Source organism: Lutjanus erythropterus, chromosome 19 (assembly GCF_056507025.1).
Source record: "Lutjanus erythropterus isolate fLutEry1 chromosome 19, fLutEry1.hap2, whole genome shotgun sequence".
NCBI lineage: Eukaryota > Metazoa > Chordata > Actinopteri > Lutjaniformes > Lutjanidae > Lutjanus > Lutjanus erythropterus.
Window position 1 is genome coordinate 32,343,103 of NC_139335.1, and position 20,430 is coordinate 32,363,532.

At 39.4% G+C, this 20,430-nt stretch overlaps 2 protein-coding genes across 2 annotated transcripts; one reads left to right on the plus strand and one right to left on the minus strand.

The window, feature by feature from the left end:
* Positions 1-3,956: 3,956 nt before the first annotated feature.
* timm29 (translocase of inner mitochondrial membrane 29) lies at positions 3,957-7,613 on the minus strand. The gene is made up of 2 exons (XM_084745184.1): positions 7,406-7,613; positions 3,957-4,897 (listed from the first exon to the last, which is right to left on the minus strand). The coding sequence occupies exons 1-2, from the start codon at positions 7,509-7,511 to the stop codon at positions 4,221-4,223; spliced, it is 783 nt and encodes a 260-aa protein (XP_084601310.1). The 5' UTR covers positions 7,512-7,613; the 3' UTR covers positions 3,957-4,220.
* Positions 7,614-8,058: 445 nt separating this feature from the next.
* On the plus strand, positions 8,059-18,366 carry yipf2 (Yip1 domain family, member 2). Its single transcript, XM_084744718.1, has 9 exons — positions 8,059-8,370; positions 8,592-8,657; positions 12,770-12,948; positions 13,040-13,120; positions 13,277-13,364; positions 14,897-15,013; positions 15,118-15,284; positions 16,734-16,916; positions 17,000-18,366. The coding sequence occupies exons 2-9, from the start codon at positions 8,627-8,629 to the stop codon at positions 17,093-17,095; spliced, it is 942 nt and encodes a 313-aa protein (XP_084600844.1). The 5' UTR covers positions 8,059-8,370; positions 8,592-8,626; the 3' UTR covers positions 17,096-18,366.
* Positions 18,367-20,430: the final 2,064 nt, after the last annotated feature.

Below are 20,430 nucleotides of genomic sequence, written 5' to 3' on the forward strand. Positions count from 1 at the left end.
ACATGTCCAATAAAGCTGCTGGACAGAATGTCAATGTTTCAGGTTGTTTTCAGGTTGTTTTCAGGTCGTAGTGGTGTTTAACACTGAGACAGTGGAGTGGACACACCCCCAGTGTTTCAGAGTAGAGAAAACTGCTCATTTTTTCATGATTATGTGATCTCATTTTATGTACTTAGTGATTTTTCTAATCATTCAAATTTGGCTGAGTGATTAATAACACATTTCTGAGGTGTGACAATATCAGAATGCACATTTGTTATTGCAACCTTTCAGAGACCCATCAGTGCCAAAGATTGTTTGGTAGCATGTCTCAGGTAAAATAACGGCTTTTTTAATATCACATAATATACATGTTAAATAAGTTGTATACTACAATATCCACGTGCAAAAAAGTGCCTGAATTTCCATCATTTTATTTATTTATTTTACATAAAAGAGGTAGGTTAGAAAATAATATTCTAAACACTCCAACAGCATGATAGTGAATTAAGTTAACTGACCAATGACCACATCCATCAATTCTAGTAGAAAAAAGTAGTTCTGATAGATTCTACTGCAAAGAGAAAATAGTTCCTACATGAAACTGCTCACAACAAGGTGTGTGGATTATCTTCAGCAACAGATTTATGATTTTTGGAAAGAGGCACTGGTGTTGGGTTTTTCAAATGTGTTGTTCTGATATTTTCAAAACTCACACCAAAACAATCTAGATGGATAAACGGCACAAGGACAGTTTAGAATTGGGGGTTAAAAAGGGAGAGCCGTGTAGCTAATGTGGATGGTCTAACGAGTGTGCCTAAAGAAGAAGAATAAAAAGCAGAATAATGACTGTTCTGATGCAGAAAAATTGGAATAATGAGCAGTTTGCACTAATGAATGAACCTCTCATTCAACTGACGCGAGAGGTTAAACTTTGATCAGTGCACTTCCATCATTTATTCTAGATTACAGAGGAGTTCTCAACCGTTACATTTTACAGTATTTTAATTTTTATTGAAACTTTTACCTTTATGAGACATTTTTCATGCTGATAGGAAACATGGAAAGAGACAGAACAGTGTAGAACCTGCAAATTAGGCTGGAAACAAATCAGCAGTGTTGCAATTTTAAAGCGTTTATCTTAACTTGGACTGCAGTTATTTTACAGTCAATTAATCTGCAGTTCATTTGCTTCATTAATTGATTTCATTTGGTCTAGAAAATGTCAAAAAATAATGAAAATGTCATCATAAGGTAATGTTATCAAATTTCTTATTTGGTCCAGCCAACACCAAAATGTATGGATGATCAATTTACATTCAGACAACAAAGAGCAGTAGATTCTGATTCTGATTCTGAACAATGTTTGGCTTTTTTGCGTAAAAATGATGAGTCTTGTTTAAATTGTTCACCAATTTTTTTCTGTCAATCAGCTGATCAACTAGTTGATTTTTTGATGCTGCTAAAGTCAACTAATGTTGCATGGGATTGGTATGGTGGCCATATGGAATTGGTGTCCATGCAAATGGTGAAAAATGCCAATTTTTATCATTCCAGAGCCAGATAACTTACAAAGACAAATGAACCCTCTTTTGTAACAAATATTGACACCAGAGATCACATGAAAGGATACAGCCACTCTTTATTGGTGAAAAAACCTGAAGCAGTGTGTGCAGTGTTTTGTTTCCCAATAATTTCCTGCATCAGACAAATTAAACTAGTTTATTCTCCTACATCATCTACATCATTTGCAAGGTAATTACATGGATGTCAATGAAGATATGGAATGGAAGTCATTCAATATGGAATAAAACCCTGGCAATCTGGACTTAAAGTTTTAGAGTGTGGAATGAATTCTGAAAAATTGAAATTGAACACAATAAAAGTCTGAGAATATTGAATTTTTCAGTAATAGAATATGGCATGCAAGTCTGAAAATATGGACTAAATGCATGAAAATACAGAATGAAGGTCTGAAAATGGAATGATAGAGCCTAAACTCAAAGCCTCCAAGGTGCCCTGTACAATTTTACATGCTTCGCTTAATTCCACTAACTAGTTCTTAAAAGTTCTAGTATTACATTTTTTCCACAGTGGTTTATTGTTCTTTGATCATACGTACTCACCATTTCATGTCTTATTGGATGTGAAATTGTTCTTCTGTTCTGAGGGGTGGGGTGGGGGGCTCATGAATTGTTCTGCACTGGAGCACCCTCTGGTGGACACATCTGAAACATCACTCATACTCAGACAGACAGAACCCAAATCCAGCAGCAGCTCACTTTAGAAAACCACAGGCCGGCCCCTGACCCCTGACTTCCTCCAGGTGACATCTGATAGCCCCAGCCAGTGAGTCACGTTAGTGACATCATGAGTCACCTTTGACCCCATTATGGTTTAATGTCCAAGAGGTCGTCAGTGTCACTGTGATACTCCTTCACAGGGGTATCTGCAGCTCTGACTTTATCAATCTATAATGAGGTGCCAAGTGACATACTGTACCTGCAATGATCATGTGACTGTTCATGACAGCAGCAGCCGTGTGTTTCTGTTGTCTGCAGCACAGGAGCCTCATCTACTAAATGGATTTAGAATTCATTTTAATCTGTGAGTAGTTATTTATAAAACCTCACTTTGAAGTGGAAAGGATCTTAAGTCTAGACTTGACTTACATGATTTTCTTGCTGGTTATGTTGGGGTGTTGCAGCCTGCAGGTGAACTTTATGTTTTATGAACACTGTGACAAGAATTATCAACTGAAAGTGTGAAAATTAATAGTTACACACTCCAAAGTTATATAATCTAATGAATAATATGTGTTGTCTGGCTTCAGTCTCTTTGACCATCACCTTCCAAACAGTTCACTTTTCTATTTTAGTCCAAAAAAAACAAAAGAGAAACAAACAAAAAAAGCAGAGACAACTCATAATTTCAAGGCAACTGTTGCTACATTTGAGTCTGGAGTCAAACTCAAACTCTTAAAATCTGATAGACTCAAATTAATAAAAGATTGGCAAAACCTTTTTAAATAATTTTCTTTTCTTCTTTAGATAAACTCAAATCTTTGAGTTTTAGAAACCTACAGAATTCCGTATTTCAAAAATTGTTCACCATATTAATCATTACTTGGGTACTTGAATATTAAATGGTTGCAATTGAAAATATAAAATTTTTAACCATTATTCACTTTCACTTTGAGGAGTTTACTCAACAATCTTTGTAATACAAAATGTTTTGTTTCCAAAACTCAAGTCAAAAAAGTAAATAATTTCCTAAAAAGGCTATAGGCTATTTTTTTTTTTTTTTTTTTTTTTTACATTTTCTAAAGTTTTACATGAAACTCAAAAATTTAGTGAAGCCAGTTGCCTTGAAATCATGAGTTTTCTCTACTTTCTTTTTTAGTGTTCCTCACAAACCCTCATCTGACTGTCATCTGACTTCTTACAAAAAAGTGTCCAGTAGGGAGTTGGAGCAGTTCTGCTAGAGACATCCCCCTCTAAACTAAAAACTTTAGTTTAGTTCCTACATGAAACTGCTCACAGCATGGTCTGTGACTATCTTGAGTAACTGGATCATGTTTTTTTTGGAAATAGACACTAGTTTGATCACCCTGAACAGAATGCCATTTAGTCCCATTATATTGGAGAGAAGGCAGACATCTCTACAGCTGATATCTCCAAAACTCTGCAACTCACACCAAAACTATCTAGATGGATAAAGCAGTACAGTTCACTCCAAAATCAAAAATATGTATTTTTGATCAAAAATCCTACATATGCATTTAAACAAAAAATATGTATTTTTGATTTTGGGGTCAACTGCCCCTTTAAATAGAAGACAACAAGGCAGTTTTAAAATATTGATATCTAACTTATGTTTGCATCTTAAAATTTCTAATCAGTAAAAGGCTGAAGGTCTGTATAAACACTATAATTCAGTTTTGAGACAAGTCAGATGAACCAACAGTGAAACGTGGAGACAATTGACTGATTTATTGACAGATGGTTCATTGTATAAATGATCTGCATACTTTCTGTGAAAGAAAAAAAATGTTGGAATAAATATAACTAACTTTGAAGGGCTGCTTTTACTTTGATGAGGCAGGCAGTTTCCTTGGCAGTTTATGGTGGCAGCAAACAGTTCAGAGCTGAAAAATGGGAGTTAAAATTGGTTTGTTGAAGCCAACAGTGTATGACAAATGAGAAGAACTGCCATGGTGCAGTTTTGTGTCCACACAGGACTCAGGCTTGAGTTTGTTCCTGTTTCAGTGCTTGAACTGGACTCTGTTCACTCACACTCTCCTGGTTTCTGTCCTCCACATTTGCTTCTTTCTCCTCGTCCTCCATAGTCAGTGCTAACCAGGACTCTTTATGCAACTTCTCGTTCCTTTCCACCTCCTGAGCGCTGGGAGGTGACGTTACCTGCATGTGTGCTGGCAGGTGCTTGAATTCGTCCTCGTTCACGTCGTAGTCCTTCATCTTTGAGTCCAAGATCCACCAGCGGCCGACGAAGCCCACATCCAGCATCCGCTGGGGGAGCTCCCTCCAGGGCACCGACAGGTTGGAGCACTGAGCCTCGTACAGCATGATGTCTGGGTCGTAGTCTGCGCAGTACACCAGGGAGAGAAAACCCAGGCTGACGTGGCGGAGCCGGCCCTCGTTGCGAAGTTTCACCAGGCTTTGCACGTGGCCGTCGGAGGTCGCGTTGCGGATCCACGGCGACAGCAGGCCCAGCTGCCCGGAGCGCTCCAGCAGGGCCGCTTCAAAGGACGAGCGGTCAGGTTTTGTGTAGAAACAGGCCCAGGCCCCGCCCAGCAGCGTCACATATACAGAGGCTTTCAGAGGTCGCTCCCACGCACCGACAACCATCTCCCGACATGCTTCTTTGTAGTCAGAGGCCAGGCTGCGACACCACACACCTACACAGACAGAAGAAAGAAGAGGAGGACACTTAGTCCTTCTTCAGTTCTTAACAACTTCTTTGTAACTACTAGCTTGTTTCAAACTAGCGTCCATTAAAAGTCCTTCCAAGCTTGTAGGAGAACCTACAGTGGCCACAAAACTTGTGAAAGGCCTTATCAAGAGCTAGTGTTTGGTTTACCTGATATAAAGAGCTCATTCTAAGGTAACAAAACCACAACTATTCTTATTTACAGGTGATTATACACAAATGAAAACATACTTCTGTTGTATTGGATTGGGCAGGGTGATTACCTGAATTTCAATTACTATTTTGGCTTCCCACACTCATTAAAACACTGTAATTGAAATAAAGTGATTACTGTGTCACATGCCGTGATGGCATGTTGTGTTTTGTCTTGTGTTGTAAATGCAGTGCACCCTTCCTTTCCAGACAGTTTTAGTTGTGGTCAAAAGTTTACATACACTTGTAAAGAGTATGTATGTCATGGTGATTCTGAGTTTCAAATGATTCCTGTAACTCCTAATTTTCTATGATGGAATTACTGAAACACGTGTGTCTTTGTCACAAAAAAAAAACAATCATGCACTTTGGTTCTTTCATGAATTTATTACAGGTCTTCTGGAAATATGACAAAATCTGCTGGGTCAAAAATACACATACAACAACTTGAATGATCAGTTTTGGTGATGTAGAAAGTCATGTTAATCAAATTTTCTCAGTGCCGTGGCCTCTTAACTTCTTGTGAGTGATTACAATCGACTACAGATGATGGTTTCTCTGAGCCAGTTCAAACAAGGCCCATTTGATTCACTCATTAGACTCAGACACAAATGCTACAATGTGAAAGTCCAAGGAGTTCAGCACAGATCTGAAACAGGAAATCATAGACTTGCCAAGTCAGGAAAGTCACCTAAAGCCATTTCAAAGCAGCTACAGATCCCAAAATCGACTGTGCAAACAACTGTAGAGTGCATGGTACAGTTGTGTTGCTGCCATGATCAGGAAGAAACCACAAGATATCTCCTGCTTCTGAGAGACAGTTGGTCAGGATGGTCGGGAGTCAACCAAGAATCACCAAAAAGCAGGTCTGCAGTGAATTAGAAACTGCTGGAACACAGGTGTCAGTGTCCACAGCCAAGTGTCTTACATTGCAACAAGCAGCAAATCCAAGCTCAAATAAGCTGGAGTTTTGGTATTTTGTGCATACAAACATTGTAGCAACGTGTCCACAGACAGTACTGTGTGTACAACTGACTTGATGAGAAATAAGTGCAAATAAACAGCTTTTCTGCTGTAGATGTACACAGCAGCCAGGCTGGATTTTGAGGTCAGAGCTCTTGAGGTTCCCCTGACTTTCCCAGTCAGATATAAGACTTCAGGGGGTGTTCCAACTGAAATTTCTTCCTGGGATGTCTCAATTTCCGAGTCCCCAGTTCAACTGCAACGCACAATTATTCCTGGAAACTACGGCTGAACAATTTCTGAAAAAAATACATACTTGCAATTACTTTGACTGGCAATGGAATTGTGATAACATTTGCAACATTATAGTAAATTATCTTTTTTTTTCATTATTATTTTCATTTTCCCTGAAAAACATATTACAGTATGTATGGTGTGATTTTGACAGGGGTCTAAACCAAAATGTACATCTCTGCAGCATGACAATATTTAATCTAAAATGGTATTTTGACAATGTCTGAGTGATTTTGAAAAAAATGTCTGTGATAGTAGACGTAATAATAACTTTGTTATCATTATTCTTATTGACTATCATGTGATTTTTTTTGCAGGAACTGTACCAAAATAAGATTTTTTTTTTAAAGTCAATAGAATCTGATGTTGATGATTTTTAAAGTTTTTTGACACACATTTTGCTTTTAACAAATATTGTACCCTCCTGCGGTTTGAAACTTGCAGTTGGCCGTGTTGCAATTTTGATAAAATTTCAATGACTTGTTCAGCTCTATTTGACACCAATGTGACATCACTAAATGCAGGAAGAGCTACAGATTTTGCAGCAGAAGAACTCAACAGTATTGGTCAGTACTGCAGCTCTGAGGAATCTATTGCTTCAACTGGTTACGTTTACCATCAACTGACGGGACATCCACATGAAAAGTGGTGAATTATCTCTTTAAGTGGTAGGAAATAGCTATGAAAGGACTGGCAGCAACTACACTGAAGTTTTTGTGAGGTTATCAGATATCAATACAGTTATAGCAGCATTATACATTGTATTGTATTTAGTTAGCATGGGAAATAACCATTCACATGTGATTATGCTAATATTTGCACATTACTACGATACAGTAGCGACTTCACTAATGAATACGGTGAGACCATCTCATGCTATCATATTAGCAGTGACCTGATCAGCTGGATAAACCACTGCTTCCCTCTATTCATGTCAAACCTAGCTTGGTGGTGTGCCTGTAACCTTAGTTAGCTGTTCCACTCACTAGCTGAGCTGCATGACTCGTGTGTTCAGACAGTTTCTCACCAGCTTTGCTGTTCTTCAGTCTCTCCCATCTGCTGCTCGGTGCTGGAGCCGCTGCTGTTTCTGCAGCCGCACACAACATCCTCCTCACGACACGGAACGAAGCCATTTTAGCAGATTTTTACACACTAGTCCGGTCACCTTCACGCAGAAGACACATCCTGCCTGTCAAGAAGACGGCTCACATGGAGCCAAAATGGGGACCAGACGGAGAGTCGCTTTTAATCTTCCGGTAGAAAGCTTTACCTCGGAAAGGTTCCGCTTGCTGCCACTTGAACAAATGGAGTAGTAAGAAAATGAAAATGTGTATTTTAATTTAGATGTACATTTGAAATGTATACAATATGTCACATTACACAGCACGTTATTTTTTAATAAACAAATAATTATTCTAAAAATATATTCATAGGTAATTCAGAATCACCAATCACGTCTATATATCTATCTATCTATCTATCTATCTATCTATCTATCTATCTATCTGTCTATCTATCTATCTATCTATCTATCTATCTATATATATATATATATATATATATATCTTTACTTTTTTTGCTTGATTTTTTTTTTAACTTTTCATTATAGTATATCTATGGTAAAAACGATAAATTATTTTTGAAGGTCCCTTCCTGAAGTAGACGGTTCACGTGACACTTTTGTTTACGTGGTGACGTGTACCGGAAGACATGCCAACTAGCCTGACAGCAGCTTCGTTTGATATGGAAGACATATGTTAGCAGTGTATTATTATTATTTTATGTCAGTTTATTGAACCTGCATGAACTGTACGGTCATATATTTACGTTAGCTACCTTCAAGTCTTCAGACCAATGAGAAACAAGAGCGCGTGTGCGCTTTTAGCCTAGCTAACGTTAGTATCAGCTGTCAGAGCTTTGTGGCCACTGTCACGCTCTCATCATCAGGACATCCTGCTGCGGACAGGTCGGGTCTGTGCTTACGACACACAGGTAGACTGCTTTTAACTTTTCTTGATGAGCACCGTGAATTGATTTATATTTAACTGTATACTTACAAGGGCTTCTTGATAGGATAGTCTGCTGCCTGGTAGATTGCTATATGATTGACCAGTGAAGAGATGACATATCAGTAGACTAATAAGCTGTTCCCGGGCCCTGCTGGGAGCTGCAGTGTGTGAACACATCTTATCTCTGTGCTTATCTTTTCCCAGGTGTTGCATGAGGTTGCTGTTGACTCACTGACGCCATGGCCAGTCCAAATGACCTACAGTTTCAAGGTAAAGACTGTGGAATTAAAGTTCATTTCTCTGCTCCACAGTGTGTTTCTCTTGTCATCTTCTGCTTTACTCCCACATCTGCCTAGCTTTGGTTCTTTCATTCCTTTTCAGATCTTATGTTCCATGTCTTGGTTTGATGATGATGACTGATGGATATATCGTGAAATTACACAATGCCAGATCTGTCAGCGTCATGTCACTGAATGGAAGTAACCTCAAATTCAAAGGGCTGCTATGACACAGATGCTATTTCATAGTGTTAGTCTTCCTCATACATCTTCTCTTTTGAGTAAAAACCTAACCAAACTTGCTTGATACTTTGAAAAAGTTTCACATTATTTTAAGATTTTATGTTGTTATGTTGAGATACAAACTCATCATTTTGAGAAAGTTTCACATCATTTTGATTTTCACATTATTAGTATGCCGTTATAATGACTTACAGAATCTTTATTTTTTCTTCACATTGGCAGGAATAGGTTCCAATAGAGACATTTCATAGAAGCATATATAACATGAACACTGTTAACAGATTGTAGTCTGCAGCCACAGAATTGTATCATCAGGCTTTGTGATCAAACAATGTTCATATCATGCCGACACTTCTGTCCCTTTTCACATGCTGCCTATCTCATCCTGAGTGCTGTCTCTCTGTGTCTCTGCTGGGAGTCATCAAACAAAACAGCCTGGGACATGAGGCTGAACTGAACAGGCACAGCCACTGTGAAATTCCTGCCCCAATAAGCCATGCCTGATTGGGGCTGATTGTGACTGATTTGATTCTTCTAAAAACACTTTAGGTAATCATAAGCAAGGTTTTTTAGCTTGTTTTCATGGTGAAGTGTGCTGCTGACCAGGCACAGCCATGTGACTTGTTAACATGCTGTTGTCGTGGACATCATGACATCGATGAGTCCTATCCCCCACTGCCACAGAGCTGCTGTTTATCGGTTTATTCAGAATGTATTAATAGCGAATGTGACGCATGTCCAAATTGCACCAGATTTGACACTGCTCTTTCTTGGGTCCCCAGTAACACACCTGCCAAATTTGAAGCAAATCATATGAGTGGTTCTTGACATATGTTAGGATCACACAGACAGAGATTCCTTGCATTTATAGAGATGATTGAATAAAATATTGTAATATTAATGAGACAAGTTTTTGTTATTGATTTGGGGTAAATTAATTATTATATCAATCGAATAATAAAAAAGCACAAATAAAATTAATAGTTTGGTGCAGCCCTAATGTACAAACTCATAAAGACAGAATCCCTCTAAATCATCACTTACAGCTGAGGACAAAATTATTAGCCCCCCTATGAAATTTAACGTTTTTTTTCCAAAATTTTCCCAAGTACTTTTTTAACAGAGCAAAGAATTTTCAACATAGCATTTCTAAACATACTAGTGTTCTTTAGAAAGCATAAATTATTTCTGTTTTCACACATTAACAGAATTATTTCAGAAAAAACAAAAATGACCAGGGTTGATATTATAATGAGCACAAACCACTGTTGTGCAATGATGTGCTTAAACTCTGTAATGGTCAAAAATTAGAGTTAATTTAAAACTGAGGGTTATCTTCCAATTTACACACAGTATAAAAACTTCAGTAAGGGTTGCAAGGGTGCAGTGTCAAAAACAAAAGAAATCAGTTTAGACTTGAGAAAAAGAACTGTTGATGCTCACAAAGCAGGAGAAGGATATACAAAGTTCTCACAGTGTTTCCAAGTGTCAAGAACAGAAGTGAGAAGTATCATCAAGAAATTCAAAGAGAGCCACACAGTACAGAACAAGCCTGGCAGACGTAGGAAGCCAAAGATTTCAAAGACTCTGGAAAAAAAAAAAAACTAGTGAGAGATGTGTCTAAAGACCCCAGAACAACTGCCAAGACACTAGTGAATGACTTGTAGTCTCAAAGAAGACAGTCACTAGAGCCCTGCACAGGAATGGACTGTGAGGTTGCAGACCAAGAAAAACTCTGGAGAAACATTCTGCATACTGGAAGCATGTCCTCTGGTCAGATGAGATGAAACTAGAGCTCTTTGGCCATAGAGACGTTGCTTATGTTTGGAGAAAGAAGGGAGAGGCGTTTAACCCAAAGAACATCGTCCCCACAGTGAAACACGGTGGTGGGAGGATTATGCTGTGGGGATTCTTCAGTGTCTGGAACCTGGAATCTCATCAAGGTGAAAGGAATCATGAAGAAAGAAGGATATGTGAAGATTTTAAAAGAAAACCTCAAGCAGTCAGCAGAAAAACTGGGTCTGGATCGTCATCTTTGTCTTCCAACACAACAACAACCCAAAACATACGTCGCTCTTGGTGAAGAACTACTTCCAGAAGACCAAAGTGAACGTTATTGACTGGCCTGCACAAAGCCCTGACTGAATCCCACTGAAAATTTGTGGGGTGAACTGAAGACCAAGGTCCATGTCAGAAGATCATCAAATCTGGAGGAGCTTGAGAGATTCGCCAAAGAAGAACGGGCTGGGAAGAGACGTGGAGACGTGTCTGAGATTTGATGAAAATTACAACAAACGACTGCAGGCTGTTATCCAGCAAAAAGGATAGACAATTGACTATTAGCATCAGGGGAGCTAATAATTTTGACCCTAGTAGATTTTGTGAAATAATTTTGTTAAACATCCAAAATAAAACTGTAAAACTGGATATTTGGAAAAGCTGTGTTAAAAATTCCTTCCTCTATTTAACAGCACTTGGGAAATACTTTTAAAAAATGAAATGTTCATAGGGCAGCTAATACTTACGTCCTCATCTGTATGACCCACTAGAAGTTTGATAGCGGTGTCTGTATGCACAGACCCTGCTCTCTCCACTCTGCTTGCACTTCCTTTTTTTTCTCCTATTTTGCTGTGCTCAGGAAGCGTCTGGGCTTCAGCCTGCATGACAGTGGTGTGTAGCTCCCAGCCAACACTGTGTGCAGGTTTTGATGTCAGGACTCTATAAAAACGTAGCGACTAACAGCCGTCTCTTTCTGCTGGTCTCTCTCTGTGAGCCATAAAACAAGTTTTACACACACACACACACACACAGGTGGAGCAGATTGAGGATTGCTTCGGCTGTATTCACGCAAAATCTGGCGTTGGTGTCTGTGTGGTTATTTGTGTATTAGAACATAACCGTTGTGAAACAATCAGAAAATAATGTTTTATTTCTCGTATCCACCGCTTTGTTGTCCCTCTCCTAATCTTACACTTTGCACACAGCGCAGCACAGCTTCTGACCAATGCTGTCATTTTTTCTCACATTTTGTGCGCCCATGGATGTGTTGGTCTGAAAATGAGGTGTGGTCAATAGGGCTGAACAATTGAGAAAAATATCTAATTGTGATTATTTTGACTGATATGGCAATTGCGATATGATTTGCAATATTAGAGGTAATCATTTTTACATCATCATTCTTATTTTGACTGACATCTCTGCCCCACCATGTTCATTCATGCACATTTTTCCTTTAACAAATGTTGCACCTCCTGCGATTTGAAAATTGTAGAAAGCCACACTGCAGTTTTGATAGAATTTTGATTAATTATGCAGCCCTGTGACAGCCTACTTTAGATACCAAGTCTTGTCCTGTGGCTACAGATTCTGTATTCATACAAAGATCACCGGTGTTTGCTCCAGTGAAGCGTTTAACCCAGAGGAAGGCAGAATCATTTGAACTGGCTGGGTGGTGCGTGTCCTTGTTTAAATATATATTGAAAATCTATTTTTCTTGATGCAGCCAGCTTGTGGCTGACAAAAAACACTTAAAGACAAGTCAGTGTAGCTCACCCATAGTTAAATAACACTTGATATCATATAGATATCTTTGGTTATATCGTTTTAAAGAAAAAAATGAAATGTAAGTTACAATCAGGGCATAAAACCAATGATCTCTTGATCTTGACAAATCAAGACCCAGTAGTCTAACAACAGCACAGACATCAGTGCTAAAAAATATGTTTTAATCTAAAAATGTAATTTAATCATTTGTGACCTTAAAATCAAAAGTCAGAGAATGGACACCCCTAGTTCCTATAGTAAAACTGGTTGTCTCACCAGCATTATGACTAACTCTCTGTGTGTTTTTGACGTGTGTAGAGTTTGAGGAAGCAGCAGAGCTGCTGTCTGCAGACCCGGGAGCCTCCACTCTCAGTATGTCTGCCTCAAACAACAGCAGCACCACCGCAGCAGCAGCAGGGGGAGGAGGAAGAGGAGGAGGAGAGGATGTGAAACTTGACCTTTCAGAGGATGAGGAGGGTCAGGAGGAGAGCTCAGAGGTGTGTAAAGTATCTGTGCTGACTTCTGTCACCATGACACAGGTTAAGATGTTTTGAGTGGACAGCAGCTGAAAGATGTCTGTACTTCCAGCTGTTAGGAGGACAGAAAGCAACTGGTGGATTCTGGACCTTTGAATACTATCAGTCTTTCTTCAATGTGGACACAATGCAGGTATGAGTCTTCCTCTCTACAGATACACTCTTTACACAGCTGCAGTCATAATTCAATAATGAATACAAGTGTGTTTTCTATGATAAACCAAGCTCATGTACACATTTATCATGAACCTTTTGTGTCTTTTGTTTGACAACACATCATGTGATGCAGGTGCTGGACAGAGTTAAGGGCTCAATGATGCCATTACCCGGAAGGAACTTTATCAAACACCACCTTAGGAGTAACCCAGATCTATATGGTGAGCCAGTGATTATATATTCTCTTTTTTATTCTTCATTTACTCTGGATTTGTGTAGACATTTAGTGTGATTTTAAAGTTGGATTTAAGGGGAGATGTTAACTGTGATTGGTCAGCCTGCGCTGCTTATGTTTTTCCTGACGTTTCTGATGCTGGTGGAGATTGTTGATATTAAAGACAACATGAAGGATGTTAAGGAAAGACCCAGTGTCTTCTTTTTCAGAAGGGGAAATATAGTTAAAGCATGGTGCAGCTTGATTACATACCATACAGCACTTTACTACAGCCGTGTGTTGACCTGTTAGCATAGTTTAGCTTACAGATTTTGCTTTCCACCTCATGCTTACACATTCTCAAATATATTTTGCCCCACAGTATAAATGTGAGCTGCCATAATATATAGAGTTGGTCAAGTATTAGTGTTATAACCACATTTCAAGGTCATCCTCCAGTATTTATCCATGTTGGCTGTGTGGCAGCATTCCCATAGACATGTAACAGCATGACAGGGTGTAAACGTCACAGAGTTTCTAAATCACCACAAGCCACAGAGATGCACCGATATCAGTTTTCTTGGCCGATTCCAATTTCTGATTTTTTTTTTTAAGGGTCAGACCTGCCAATTCTGATTTCCAGTCTTTCTAAGAGCTATAATTGACAGCATTCACAAACATTTTTTCAATTTTTCATAGAAACACAGACTATTAAATGTTCATTAAATACTATTTCTCCAAAGTCCTACAGGTTACAGTCACGCCTTATTATAGCTTTATATTAACATTATTAATAGGGTGAATGCAATCTCACGAGATCGTGGGATTTCGTGGGACGTGATTTCACGTGATCTCATGTGGAAGCAGATGTAAAGAAAGCGGAGATAGACACAGTGCAACAGTTTGCTGTAGTAAAACTTTGCCATGAGAAAAACAGATGCAGAAGTTAAATTGGATGAGAAAATGTTTGAGAAGACACATCAACACAGGTTGTTTATTCTTCAGTCAGAACAGGGGATGATAGAAACAGCAGTGTGATGTGCTATCAGACACCTCATCCAGGCAAACCTGCAGAGCGCACACAGCAGGTGACGCTTGCTTGTAAACCTTTAGGAGAATGTATAATTTCATATCACAAATCATGAAAAAGGGGATGAAAACCTGAGTTTATCTGGTAAAACATACTCATGTAGGCTCATACAGGAATTTAGTGTGGTGCATTGCACTGTGAAAAAACAAAAAAAAAAGGACGAATCATCAAATATTCTTATAGGACAGCTTAAAGAAAATCATAGTTGGGAACAGCCCTACTGATGATATTGAAAGCCAGAAAAATTTCTAAACATATTTTGTTTCTTACTTTTTTTAAAGGGCCAGTGTCTGGCTCTGATTTAGGCTGGAGTGAGACTGTAAGATTAAATTTACGTTGCGGAAACTGTTAGAAATACAGTAGGCATTTGGTGCTGAATTTTAGTTTGGCTGGTAGGAGCTTAAGTTAGAAAATAAATGCTGTCACTGAAAAAGTTTGTGTGTATGTAGGTCCTTTCTGGATCTGTGTGACGCTGGTGTTCACAGTAGCGATCAGTGGGAACTTGTCCACCTTCCTCAGTGAGATGGGGACACCTGCCTACCACTACAGACCACAGTTCCACAGAGGTCAGTCCTCCTCAGGCTCTTTGTTTAAACCATGATTATTTTGTCTCAGTTGTACTGAGTCATGCTGAGTCTTCTTTCTTTCCTGTCCTGCTTTATACCAACAGTGACGATAGCTGCAGTCATCATCTTCATGTACGCCTGGTTGGTGCCGATCGGTTTATGGGGTTTCCTGACCTGGCGGCAAGGGGCTGAGAGGCAGACTGGAGGGTATTCCTTCCTGGAGACTGTGTGTGTCTATGGCTACTCCCTCTTCATCTACATTCCCACCTCGGTGAGTCCATCACTCTCCTCTCCTGAGGTTTACTAATGGATGGCAGGCTCATGACAAGCTGTCAAACAAACTATCAAAGTGTAGAACACCATGTGTTATGGCTTAAACTTCAGTGCAAAGATGACAGGAGGGTAAAACTGCTTGTCTAAACGATCCTAACAGCTTGCCATCTCTCCTCCTGGTAAAAAGCATGATCAGAGCAAGGCTTTTTGTGTCATAAAAATAGATAAATGCCGGCACAAATGCCTTATTAACATATTTCGTGATCTAGCACTGCCTCTTTTTGCTGCAATTGTCAGATTGACTGAACACAAATCATTCCATCCATCTATTTTCTGCCATCTGTCCCTTCTGCTAATAAGGTTCAGCAGATGGAAAAAGAAGAAGTCCTTAAAGTACTTAGAAAAACTGACATTTGAACATCTATAATGCAGGATTTACATTGGCTGGTGTCACATGTAGCTGTCCGGCAGATGAAAATATCAACAGCTTAAGTATCTGGTGGGAAATATTCCAAATAGACCATAAAACATTTAAAATAGAAACACCAAAATCTAAGTGAATTGTGATTACTTTCTATTCAATATTCATGTTTACTGCTCGCTGTGCATAGAGCTGAGTTTAACAGTGACTTTAATTCACACACCTAGGAGTGTTGGGGGATTTCATTTTGGTGTATTGAATTAACATTTAATCTTTTGTTTGTTATATATGACCACATCCCATATCCAACATCTATCTAAAATGACAAGAACCAGTGTTTGGAAAAAATTATTTCCAGTGTAATTTGATGTTTTAGTTTGGCCCACAGAACATTAATTAACATTAAGTCCTGACTGATCCTGTTGGCCTGTCCCTCAGGCATATGTACGCACAGCGTCTCTCTTAATGCCTCATCCTGTTTCATCCACCTGAAGCCCATCCACTTTTAATCAGAATGTAAATTTAATGACCCGTGTATTAACAGTGGTGCTCTAGAACAGTGTTTCCCAACCCTGGTCCTCAGGGCCCCCTGCCCTGCATGTTTTAGATGTTTCCCTGCTCCAACACACCTGATTCAAATGATCAGGTTGTTGTCAGGCTTCTGCAGAGGCTTGATGATGAGCTGATAATGTGAATCAGGTGTGCTGGAGCAGGGAAACATCTAAAACATGCAGGGCAGGGGGCCCTGAGGACCAGGGTTGGGAAACACTGCTCTAGAAGAAGAGTGTATGTGTGCCGTGAACCTGCCTATGTAGGTGCATCTGAATGAGATGTCCTTTGAATCGCAGGAAAATCTAATTAACTTTAGACCAGGTTTTTGTTGGTCAATGGCGCAGTCACTCTCTGCTGCCTCCAGATAGCAGTGTGCCACAATGTGCCTGACCACATATGATGACTTAAAGACCAACATGCCCATGGGCGCAACATTCGCTCTCAGTAACCAACCTGTAACCCTGTCATCTCCAGGTTTTGTGGATCATTCCATTCGAGTGGTTGCGCTGGACACTCATCCTGATTGCCATGGTGATCTCTGGCTCTGTCCTGGTCCTCACCTTCTGGCCCGTTGTCCGTGACGACACCAAAGTGATGGCCGTGGCCACAGTTGCGACTATAGTGGTTTTGCACACGCTGCTGGCTATCGGCTGTAAGGTTAGTGAGCTAACATGGACGTAGCCTTAGTCTAATGAACTTGGACCAGATAGTTAATTTTTTTCCTCAACTTTTTCTTCCAGATGTACTTCTTCCAGACAGAAGTCCATGTACCAGCACCAACTTTGGCCCCGACCACCTCCCCAGTTCTTGTAACACTGACCACCAAACACCACTGACCAACGAGAATGAGGAGAGAGAAGACATGAAGGATGTCTCTGTTGTGTTTGCAATCACATGCAGATGTAAACTGTGTACAGACAGACTGGTTGAGGCAGTGTTTATTACTGCTATTGTGTGATTCAGTGTTCCCCTGATGAATGCTGGGATGTGTGGTTGTTTGTCTTAATTTATCCCAAGGTGGTTCTACTGTGACTGTAGCACTTTCTTCACTGCAATAATTACATTTCTACACTGTTGTATGATGTTTCAGGGTGTGGTGCATCTAATAAGTCTAGCATGGCTTCCTTTACACTGTGATTCTCCTCACATCAACAGCAAGTTTCAAAAACAAGTTCCAAAGATTAATAATCAACAGAAATCAAATACAATCATAAAACCCTGCAGATAATCATTCCTTCAAAGGTATCAGGTGGTCTTCAGCTTAGATAAATAAGATACATCAGCCTATGGCATCACATTAGTGTCAGTAACTGATGTTAACAGACTGTGCTCCTCCAAAAAAACTGATGACAAAGATCCCAGTTTGTTAAATCGTGCGCCATATTGAAACTAAAATTCTTGTGTGATGTGTCTGTAGTTGGACCAAAACTGTCGAGAGATCTAGGAAATAGAAGCATGCTAGCATGCTCAGCTAAGATGATGAACATTAGCCTGCTAGCATAGTCATTTTTTTTTAGTTTTTTTGAGGTTAGCATGCTGATGTTAGCATTAGCTCAGTTGTCTTTGCTCAGAGACAGAGCTGTCAGTGTGGCTGTAGATTCTTATTCTTGTTGTTTGATAAGCGACATGTTTATTAATCATTTTCAGTTATTAATCATAAAATCACATAGCACCTCAGACTCATCTGATTGCCATAAAGCAGAGTTTCTCTCTCCCAGCAGCTGCAGCTTTCAGAAAAAACTTTCAAGCGTTAACAGATGTTTTGATCAAACGGCCTGTGAATTTCTTCCCATGAAGCAGTTTGCTTCAGTCGCACATGTAGCAAAGGAAGCCATTCCAGATGGTAGTGCAGGTTTATATGAATGTGTTTCAGTGAACTAGAGTGGAAAAGGACCCCTGCTGATGCACCACACCACTTCTCCCAACAGTCAGGAAGCTGGAGAGCTCAGCCTCTTAACCCTCACTCACAAAATGACTTCATTTACTTTAATTGCATTTCTGATTTATTGTAAGTTGAAGAATAGGTTTATGTCTGCAGAACTATTTATTCCCTACTGTGATGCTGTTTAGGGGTTTTTTGTTAATAAACTTAGAGTCTTACTCCTTATTGTGTGTCCATGGTTATTGGTGGTCCTAAATCTAGTTTTTCATCACTTATTAAATACCTACAGTCATATGTATGGATAAGGATAGTGAGTGACACAGCTCTGCATTTCCAGTAAGATGTCAGGCACTTTAGTTCTCTGAATAATGATGATTCAGACCAGAGAGATTTCCTGCTCTGCAGCTGTTGTGATTTTTTGGCTGTGAGCAATCTAATTAAAGTTGCAACAGACCGACGCCTCACTTATTAAGACTGGATACTTCAATTAGACTTAGGATTTGAGACTTGACAAAATTGATGGTCTTAACTGACACGTGACTTGAAGTGGACTTGACTCAATTGAGACTTTGACTCGCCTCAACACACTTGGGACTTGACAAAACTTGATAGAGATAGTCTCAATAAACTTGAGACATGGAATAGATTTGTCTTGACTGACTAGAGAGTTTCTCCTTTTTTCTTTGTTGTTTGTCTTTGTCTTACTTACAAAAGACTTTTTGGCTTTTCATGTATCTCTATTTTAATTGTATCATTTTGTTTTGTAGGCACTATAATACACAATTTAAAAAAAAGACTAGAGACTTGACCTGGACTTGTCTCAAATCCATTGAGACAAGACTTGACTTCAGGCTTGACTTGTATTAACTGACTTCACATGTCATAGACTTGTCTTGACTGACTTGAGGCCCATCTTTGACTTGTTTTGACTGACTAGAGAGTTAACATGTCCCTGTCTTGACTGACTTGAGATTTGACATGGACTTGTCTCAACTGACATGACATGGACTTGACTCGATTCAGACTTGACTTTGACTTGCCTTAACACACTTGAGACTTGACAGAACTTGAGATAATCTCAGTAGACTTGAGACCTGGCATAGACTTGTCTTGATTGACTAGAGACTTGACCTGGGCTTGTCTCAAATCCATTTTCTAGATTGACTTGAGGCTTGACTTGCCTTAACTGACTTCACATGTCATAGACTTGTCTTGACTGAGTTGAGACCCAACTTTGTCTTCCTTTAACTGACTTGAGCCTTGACATGGACCTGATTAACTTGAGACCTGGTCTTTGACTTGGTTTGACTGTCGAGAGAGTTGACATGGTCCTGTCTTGACTGACTTGAGACCTGTTGTGTGACTTGTTTTGGCTGACTAGGGAGTTGACATATACATACAGACATACTTTCCCAATACCATTTCTCATATTTCTACTTTCATTACTTAGATTTTTATGAATAGCACAGTGATAGCTAATGGTAAGAATAATAGGAAACTACAACTACCATTTCATCATAAAAGCCCCCCACCACCCAAGAAATGCCCCGTGGTTGGCTGCAGTTTCTGTTCTTTCATTACTCTTAACTGGACCCAGAAGCCACTTGTAGGCCTTTTTGAAAATGAAGGACATATTAAGGTCTGAGTTGAATTCTTCCTTTCACCACCATCCACATCGACCACACAAGAGGAGGCTTCTGCTGACTCAGTCAGCCTCGTGAGCACCATCCTACTGCATGTGAGTCACAGAGGAGCCGTCCCACTGTAAGAGAAAAAATAACTCATGACAAAGATGTGACTCAGGCCGCTCCTCCCAGATTAAACAGCCTGATCGGACAGTAATGGGACTTTGGAGGAAAACTTATTTGTTGCTTTGTGTTTCAGCGCTTTGCTCTATCAGATCTTATCGCACTTAGAAAAAGGATTTTTTTTTTTTATTTCCACCTCTGTACAAAGATCTCAGGAGATCATTGGCAGGTCTGAGGTTCCATGCAGACACAATGATGATTTCCACCTATTTTACTCTCCACACTGATCGTCTACCTGCATGCAACCAAAGCATGCTCAAATGTGATTAGTCAATACCAGAAGTGGAAATAACTAATTACAGTACTTAAATGACTGTAATTAAGTAGTTTTTTGGGGATACTTGTACTTTTAAAAGTTTATTTTCAAGTCTGTACTTTTACTTGTATTTAAGTATGCATTACAAGATGCAATGTACTCAGTTCCTTTTAAAATCAAAGTTGAGTAATGAGTACAATTTGAATTAATATGCAAACCTTTCAT